At 34.8% G+C, this 10,140-nt stretch overlaps 1 protein-coding gene across 1 annotated transcript; it reads right to left on the reverse strand.

Annotated features, from left to right (window-relative positions):
• Positions 1–8,266: 8,266 nt before the first annotated feature.
• Positions 8,267–9,607, reverse strand: LOC132267660 (putative FBD-associated F-box protein At3g50710). The gene is made up of 3 exons (XM_059768790.1): positions 9,123–9,607; positions 8,830–8,973; positions 8,267–8,748 (listed from the first exon to the last, which is right to left on the reverse strand). The coding sequence occupies exons 1-3, from the start codon at positions 9,600–9,602 to the stop codon at positions 8,497–8,499; spliced, it is 876 nt and encodes a 291-aa protein (XP_059624773.1). The 5' UTR covers positions 9,603–9,607; the 3' UTR covers positions 8,267–8,496.
• Between the last annotated feature and the right edge of the window lie 533 nt (positions 9,608–10,140).

Below are 10,140 nucleotides of genomic sequence, written 5' to 3' on the forward strand. Positions count from 1 at the left end.
GATATTTATGAAAAACACCCCAAGAAAAGAAAAAGATTTTAAAGAACTGTGCATCCATGCCCCTATGGACACCGGGAGCAACTAGAGTATCTTTTTGCAAAAGTAAAGATACGCATTTCGTGGAAACCACTTAGAATGAAGATATGTGAAGTCAAAAACCAACTCCGAACACAAAGAGTGAGGTTTTGCCAACAAAGTGACAAACGGGAAAAAGACAAAATAGGAAAAATGACGAAAAAATGAATAGTGTCGAAAAACGAAAAATGGACTCGGTCCTCAAAAGAAGTTGTCAATTCAAAGTAAAGAGTCTCAGAAACCATTTTCGAGCACTCGAGACGACACTAAGCGATGAGAAATTGAACTCAGAAAAGAAATTTCAATGAAAAAAATTCATCTGTAAAATCCTGAGGAAAAAGTAAGGGAAGAAAATGACCGGGTCATTACAAGTTAAGTTAAATAAAATATTTAAGTAAATAAAATATTTAATTAACCAATTCAATTAAACACATAATCAAATAACCAAATAATCAAGAAAATAAATAAAAATTCAATTAAAATAACAAGTAAATAAATGAAAATGCAATTAAAATATTTAAAATAATACTGAGACTATCCTTTTAAAATTAAGGGTATTATAATCTTGGTGCCCTCAGATTCCCTCTTCATCCTTTTTACTATTTAGTCTTCAATCAATTAAGGATTTCACTGTTCCAGGTTAACCTTAATTTCTTGCGTATCATATCTTCGTTTCTGGTCCTGAATAAAATTAAAACTTAGATTTGTACATCATTGACCTGTTAACCAATTACCATATCTACAAACACCAATCTGAGGAGAACAGATATAACTTCTCACCCATTTCCTCCCATCGCCATATATGTACTGACCTTCCAAGCTCAGAGAAAGTTTGGAAGGAAAGGATGGTTGTGGTTAATGGCAATTGGAAGGTGCCATTATCTGACAAATTTTCTTTTCCCCCAAAACTTCTTCCCATAGGTATTGAATTTTAATTTCATAGTCATTCTACCCACGTCGAAGCGTTGTGTACGATAGTTGTGCCAGTGTTGACCTTACTTATTAGTCGGTTAACACTCATGCGGTGCCAGTGTCTTGAAGGAATGCTACCTGGTTGATCCTGCCAATAATCATGTGATTGTCTTAAAGATTAAGCCATATATGTGCAAGCATGAACTAATTCAGACATTGAAACTACGAATGGCTCATTAAATCAATTATAGTTTGTTTGGTGGTATCTACTACTCAGACAACCATAATAATTCTCAGATAACCGTAATAATTCTAAAGTTAATACATGCAACAAACCCTGACTTTTGGAAGGGATATATTTATTAGATAAAAGGTCGATGCGGGTTTTGCCCATTGCTATGATGATTCATGATAACTCGACGGATCCATAACCTTCGTGCCGACGACGAGTCATTCAAATTTATACCCTATCAACTTTCAATGGTAAGGTTTTGCCAAACAGAGGTTAGCAATACCTTTGATAGCCATGAGGGTGCTCAAGTGGGCTGTCAGTGTGCACTAAGGGTGCTCAATGTCATTTTCGTTATTATGCATAAAAATAAAGTTTGGAGTTTGGACTCAGGAGTATAATATGAGGTACTTTGAGACCTTAGAAGACTATTGGTGAAGATGAAATTTAGTTCGACATTTTACCCCCTCAGACATAGCTTATGTTAGGTTTCTGACTTTTACTTTAGCATATATAGGGGGTATGGGAGTTGAAAACTGATGCGACCTCAGTGTGTTTCACAAAAATGTGTACTTTTAACAATGTCAAATAGGCATAAACTTTTACAATTTATAAAAGCCACTTAACACTTATACAATGAAGTATAGTAAGAAGGAATTGTCCTCAGGGATTGAACACATGCTAGAATCTAACTTGACTTTGTGCTAATGTGATTAAAAAGAGGTTTGATTTAGTGATTAAACTACAATTCAATTTAAAGCATGCAAAGGAAATTAATGTTAAATGAGTAGGGTTTGAATGATATGAAGAGAGTTTTAGAGCATATGAATCACCACTAAGCTCATTCACTATACCACATGCTTTCAACTAATTGGGGAAAAACCATGTCACAATTAAAATTAAAATGTGGCTACAAGCACACCTCAATCTAAAGAATAATACAACTTGCAATAATAAGCATGGATTATCAAATTCAAGCATGTATTGTTTACCTAACTACAATTAAAATGCAATTAAACTAAAGATGTAGTGCAATCTATCAAGTCTAAGTATAATCCATCAAATTAATTAACAATTGTATCCAATAAAAACCATACATAGCCATCACTAAATCCAATTACAAAAAGTATTTAGTATAGAGATTGATTTTTAATTAATCACACATAAGACAACATGCAACCAACACAGAAAATCAATAAGAAGAATTAACCATAGAAACCATAGGAAAAACCAAGTTTTAATATACACAAGACTATAAGCATCAATTACAACATTTAAATTCCCAAAAAGATGAAAGACAAGGGTTTAGATTATAAGTTAGGACTCATCCAAACCCTAAGGAGAAGTTTAACCACTCATGGAGGGTGTAGATATCATCAAAGAGTCTTCTAAATCCATCCCCATGCCTTCCTTCATCTTATTCTTCTTGGTCTTCTTACTTGAAACCCTAATTTCTAGAGAGTGTTCTTGCTTCCACTTCAAAACCCTAAATTCTAAAGAGAGATTTCTAACTATTAAAATAATAAACTAGCTAACCCCTTTATAAATGATCCAATTCCCCTTTTATATGTGACCCTTGGAGCCCAAAATAGGTTAGAAATATGCCCAAAAATGATGCAATCCCGTAGCCCCTTGGTAGGTGAAGTTTTGGCAAAAATTGAGCTTAAAATATCTTCCCAAGACCAGTTACGATTGATCGTATAATGTTGCGATCGATCGCAACTCTTCTGCGATCGTTCGCAAATAGCTGGCAGGCCTTATCCACTTTTGATCTTATTGCTGACGTGGTATGACGTGGCATTGCGATCGATCGCAAGTGATGATGTGGCTTGGCCAAAATGCTGACGTAGCTATGATCGTTCGTAGCTTACCTGTGATCGATCGTTTGCCCCTTTTTGGCAATTTTTCTGAACTTTTGCTTGACTCTAAAAGGACTTTCATGAACCGATTTTAGCACGTTTGAACCTTATTGACCTGAAATCAACAAAAACATAAATTATGACTAAAACGAGAAAGTAAAGATAGATTAAAGGTCTAAAATACCTAAGATCAAGGGATGAAATGTGCACATTTCAGTACTTATCAAAGACCCCCCAGCACCCATGCCACTCAACAAGGCCATAACACACCTTAAATGAAACACGTATTGGGAACTTAGGGCACGTGCTTAACAACAGTTTATACCACCCCAAAGTGGTGGCACGAGATGGCAGCACCGATGTTGCGCAAGACACTAAAGGGCGGATATGTGTGCATTGTGCGCACGCACATACTATGCACGCGCACGTGACACTCTTAGAACACACGTGCGTGTGTCCCTAGCCTTGTGTATGACTTGGCATGCCATGCACCCATGGGCCCTTGTGTGTGTGCTAACTTGTCCTTTGGCAAGTTACCAGACTTAATATGGGTTCAATTGTAAGTTTACTTGGAATCATAGCCTCCTACACTCATGGTGGACTTTCACTTGGTATTGTCATGGTTCAACGCCATAACGAAGGTGTAGGCATGGTTTAACACCATGTCCCTGACCAAGGAATGGTTTATGTGGAGTCGGCATGGCTCAGCGCCATGTACCAACAAACCAAAGGTATGGGCATGTCTCAAAGGTATGGGCACAAAGGTATGGGCATGTCTCAGCGCTATGTCCTAATGGACTAAGGTGCGGGTTTGGCTTAGTTAGATTATGGTTATTCAGATACGTAGGCTTAACTCAGTGTGCATGGCTTAGGCCATGGCATCCACATATCACTGGTGGGCAGTATGTGTGCCTATCAGACAACCATCCAATCAGAATGAGGCATGTGTAGGCAGTTGAGATAAGCAATAGTGGCTTATGATCAGGTGTCCTAGTAAACGCTGACGGCTTATATTCGGTTGTAATAGCATATGCAGATATGTTATGTGGATTATAAATATATATTGATGTGGCATGCTTTCATTGGTTGCCTTTCTTATTGTTGACCCTAAAATCGGCAAGCTTCGCTGATTCAAAAGTTTGGTGATGCTGGCATTCCAAAACCAACAATATGATTCGAATGTGTGTAGTCAACCTTAGTCTCTTTAAGAAAATTGATTATCAGGCGATTGGAGGAGAAAAAGAACATAAAACTCCTCTATGAGTTAAATTTGCCTTAGTGAAAGGACTTTTATAATTAACGAATTGTAACAACTATGAAAATAGAATAAGAAGGGAAGGAGAGAGAAAGATATAGAAGAGAAAAACAGAGGGATAAAGAAGATAAAGAAAGACTGGGAATAGAAAGATTGTTAAAGAAAGAAAGTTGAATGAGGTGAGAAGAGCTTAAGAAAACAAAATTATATTAAATTAGGATTCTGAGGGTTCTTACCTTTTACAACATCTGCTACTTCCTTTATTTATAGGGTCTAAAATAACTAATTACATATAAAAAGATAGAAATTAATTGCTAAACAAACTATATTGGATATAAGCCATATCATATCTAAGGTGCCATATGTCTTTTGAAGAAATTACACATTCTGATAAAATCCTTCTTGTGATATCACTTCCCTACAAATAAATAAATCAACCTGATCATCACCTAAATACTCTTACTTTATCACTTTTATTTATCCATTAAACTTTATCCCAACAAAAGCACTATGTCTTTATCTATTGAAACTATTTCAATTTACGTAACAAATAAGGACACTCTAGCACCATATTCTTTTCTTCAAAACATTCTATCATTTTATCACCTTGCCCACATGTCACATCATCACCAAAATGGCTGCCACATCATCAACATAAGATTTTGTCAAAATGGGTGTCAACAATGTCCCCCTAATTTAAATATCTTATCGGCCATCGATGGATAAGATATTTGAAATTTAACTTAGCACCCCTTCAGTTTAATCACTTCCGCGATATATAGCTGCGTAGAAATTACCATTATAGCTCCAGTTTCCAAAACCAAAACTGACTGCCTCCAACCCATTATTTGTAAGATAACAGAACAAAAGATAAAAACAAAATAGATAACTAACCAAACCTATATGACCCTGCTAAAATCAGCAGATCATTTTATTATAACACTTGATAGTAAAAAGATAAAAAAAGAAACCACCCCAGCCTTAGAATTCGGCTGAGTATGGTTACCTTTTCTTCTACATTGGATCAAAAATGGTAGATTGGTACGGCTTCACAAAATTGCCATTGATGGGTCTTTCATGGGCTTCACCATCCAAATCTTTCAATTTGTAAGCCCTTTCATGTGATACATGATGAAACAAGCAAGGCCTACCCCAAGTTAGGGACCATTTTTCATATTTTTTACCGGGTGGAATCACAATCATCCAAACCATATATTTTTCAGCAAAGGACTTAAATTATTTCACCCCTTTATAAAAATCTCTCACCATTTTCTTCTTGTGAACCATGAGATGGTCAAATGTAGCTTGTTGTATTTCACCTAAGTATTTTATCTTGGCAAGCATGACCTTACTATAATCGGCAGAAGTCAAGATATGTTGTAGAATCACCTTTGCCGATTTTACATTCAACTCCATCAGCAGGATTCCATCATGCCTAAAAGTCCATTGATATGGAATGGTCCCTATACGTGTTCTTTTTAAAGTTTTGTAGGCCTACAAATCTTCTGATAAAGTCTCATGCCATCTTCTTGACTTTGTTGGGATTTGTATGCCTTGGCATGACGAATTCATAGTTGGATTAAAGTAACATATGTTCCTAACATATCTGAAATATTTATGTTTTTTACAATTGGTGAATTCAATGTATTATGTTTTGATTCATTATGGAATTGATAGTGTCCATTTGATTACAAGAGATATTTATATGTATGTGATGACGATCAAAACATGAACATAAATAGTAATCATAAATAGTTCATAGTCGGTAATTATAGATAGACTTATTATTAACTAAGAGTTGAACTGGATCCGCATTAGATTGAGATATATTGCGAGAGCCATCGTATGCAATTGCTCCCTATCATTGTCATGGCATTTGACTCTTAAGCATGAGAGAAGTATAGATTCTTTTACTAATTAGTAATTACTTTAATTTGTTCGACGGATTCTTCGGAATCCATAGACCGATACTTTGGGTAATTATATAATTAATAGTTAGAGGGTCATATTTTCAATATATGTATCATTGGTACTTGTATTTATTTTGTATTGATTATGGTTGATCACAAAGTAAATTCGAAGGCCTTTATGTGTTTTTAGACAAAATGATTTTCCATATATTTATTTATTTAAATTATTATTTTTGTCAAACAAATATTTTATTGTGATCAAGCCGGAAATAATTAAAGGTATGAAAATAAATATATTAATTTAGTAGTCTGATTAATGACTTTATTTATCCGATAACTAATTATGCATAGAGGGGTCAAAGTGAAACACTGACTTAGAGGTTATTTATTATTTAATTGGAGTTCAATTAATTTCTTTTAGTGGAGAGAAATTAATTTATGAATTAATTGAATTGGGTTCATGGTATAATGGATCAGGTTAATTATTAATTCATTGTAGCCAAGAAAATAATAAGCCTAAAGGATTCTCACTCATAGCCCAACTTGATATTGGAGGTCCATTAAATTTGAGATATCACGTGAATTTAAGAGATTGAGAAAAATATATTGTCTTTAATTTTTATTTTTATTTTGCCTATATATACATGGGTCCATGTATATTTTAGGCCATACCTTTGTACAATAATTTTTAGAAAACAAGAAAAAAATTTATCTCTCTAAGATTTTAGGGTTAGTGTTCTCATCTAATGAAGGGTCCCACAAGCTAAGCTATCCAAGGTTATTCATGGAGGCTTATGGGTAATTCCTAAAGGCAAGATCATTACCAACATGATGGAGATTCAAGGAAGAAGCATCTAGCAAAGGGATCTATAATAAGTGAGAATATTCACTTTAGAGGAGAGATCTAAAGTTTACTCAAACATTGATGTAAGTTTTCTATCTCTAATTGAATGAATCATCATGAACTTCATGCATAAAACTTATCCCTACACATGAATCAAGATCTTTATTTAAAAATCCCTCTAAAAGTTTTTAAAACTTTTGTTTCCCCAACAGACTTATCATCCATCATCTTCTCAATGATTTTTATCACCACTTTGTTAGAAGCCTGGTTATTCCCTTGAGCTACCTCGGCCTGGATCCAGGCTAGGATCTGAGCCCTATAGATTCCAGCATTTTGTGCTGGTTGATCGACAGGTTGAAATGGATCATTGCCTCCCCAATTGCCTCCATCTCTATTCTCGTTCTCGTTCTTAACCCCCCCCCCCCCCCTATATATACAAATTTTTAAAAAAAAAGAAAAAATATATATTATATAAAAAAATTAATTCACAAATAGTGATAAAAAAATAATAAAAAATTTGTTTTTTTTTTTTTTTTTTTTGGTTCCTTTTTTGACCAGATATTTTAGATTTTTGCTTCTTTCTAATTATGTTTAATTTTAGTTTCCTTCTAATGTCTACAACTTGACTTGGAATGTACTTAATATTAATATTACTGATGCAAATATGAATGCTGGGAATGGTAGTTGAAAAAAAATGATGGTTGTATCAAAAAATAGCATTTTGCATGAAATGCACCATTGGAGCAGAATTGATAAAATGTAATATTTTGACCCTGTAACACCAGTCAAAATATATATTTGGCATGTGAAAATGACTTTTACTATTGGAAATGGTCTTTGCTCGAGTTGTACCTTGTACCTCAAACCTGCCCAAGTTTTAGCCCTGTACAAGGCCACTTGCTGGGTCTATTAAGTGCAATGTGGACACTGCCTTCTTCCCACGTGATGGTCGGGTTGTGGATAAATTCGCTATGAGAAATAATTGTGGCATTGTGGTTCGAGCAAAGACATGTGAACCGGAATATATATTTTTGAGCCGTCCAAAAATATTATATTTAAAGAATTGTTGTACTCTACTTAAAAGTTATAGAAGTTTTATATTTAAAAAATGAGATTCTCCCATCAAACTTATGTAAGAATTGTGAGAGGAATGCTCAAGGAATCTACAATTTGCGAAAATAAGATATACTTAATGTTTGCATACAAAAAAATTACAGACAATAGTGTTTAAAGCATTCATGGCCCTCCATGGAACATTACAAAACAAAGCATTTGAGGTTCTGGAAGCAAACTGAAATGCAAAACATAATTTGAATCACAGCCAAAAATATTTAGATGGTCATGACATCCTCTGCAAAACTCTTGCGCCTATTGCAATCAAATCAAGTCACCTCAAGTCGGCAAGTCTTTGATCACTTATGTAGCCCCAACAACGTATTGCAAATCTTTGACTGTTGATCCCTAGCGGAACGTATTACGAATCTCTTCAAAACTTTAGCATTCTTCAAGAAATACCCGGCCATTTTCAGTTCGTCACTCGTCCCATAAAAGTACCTAATTTCAATTACCTTGAGGTGGAACAACAAACAAGATGGCACAATACTTGGTGTATGCCAGCGAAATTGGTGCTTTGTATAGCAATCATGTCCATGGTATAGAAGTTCCTAACCAGAAAAGAATTTACTATTGAGTAATTGCACGAATAACTTTGAATTTAATCAAAACAAAGTAGTTTAGCTCGTCACCTTACAAACAAGGGTTTCCAGTTTTGGTGCGCGCTCAAGCAATTCAGGAAGCAATTCCCATCCATCAGTATCACCCTCATCAAGCACACCCAGCTCCAAATAAGTCAAATGATAAAAATTTGGGAGTGAGCACCCATGAAGTGCCTTCATGCAAAAACAAAACCAAGTCAGTATATATCTACAGGGAGTAACACGATACATATAGTCTCAACAGTTTAGTATATTTGGGCAAAAAGAGCATCACAAATAGACATAAATCAGGAGTCAGAATATGATTTAACAAAGGTAACAACCTCTATGGAGTCGGAATGAAAATAAAGCCGCTGCACTTTAGATATTCCTCCAAGAAATTTCACTACATTAACTTCTTCTACAGATTTATCACCAATAATGCTGCCTCCTATTCCATATTCGATGTTTGACATCAATTTGATGTCCGCGTCAACCAGAGAATTGAAATTATCCATCGAATACCCTTCTGCTGCTACGTAATCAAAGTACTGAAGATACTGAAGATTTGGCGTATTAAACACAAACTTGTAGTTCCGAATGTCGCTATGAATAGTCAAACTCTTGAGTGAAAGAGCTGAAATGTTAAAAACATTAAAATTATGATCTTCCCAATAACATGCTATTAACACCAAATCCTCAAGCACAGGGCAGCCTGAAACGAGCCTCTTAGTTGAGCCACCATCTGTAAACACAATTTTATCAAGATGGAGGATTTTAAGGCTGGGGAGACAGACCATTCTTGGAACATTGAGAGCAAACATAGCATCTAGTTTTAGTACCACTAGAGTCAGGGACGGACCCAGCAGGGGACTAGGGGGGGCAGATGCCCCCCTGAATTTTTAATATTTTCATTTTATACCCTAATATTTTTAAAATTTATGAAAATGCCCCCCCTAAAATTACAATTCGCCCCCACTGGATTCTTTTTTTTTTAACATTTTATACTTCAAATTTTGATAATTTATGAAGATGCCCCACTATAATTATAATTTGCCCCACTAATTTTTTTTTTTCATTTTATACTTAATTTTTTTAAAAATTTATGAAAAAAACCCTGCTAAAATTACAAAAATAAACTCATCATATAATTTTGTACCCACAAATTAAAAATTCGCCCCCCCTCACCAAATTTTCTGGGTCCGTCACTGCCTATGAGGGTTTTGAACTCAGTGATTTTACACAATGGTTACCTGCAAGGAAAATTGATGTATATATGAGTGCGTGTATATATATACACGCATATATATACATTGGTTATATTAGACACATATACATATTAAATTGACAACCCCAAATGCA

Source organism: Cornus florida, unplaced genomic scaffold (genome assembly GCF_030987335.1).
Source record: "Cornus florida cultivar Cherokee Brave unplaced genomic scaffold, ASM3098733v1 CherokeeBrave_3.0.0_Hap2_Chr07, whole genome shotgun sequence".
Classification (NCBI taxonomy): domain Eukaryota; kingdom Viridiplantae; phylum Streptophyta; class Magnoliopsida; order Cornales; family Cornaceae; genus Cornus; species Cornus florida.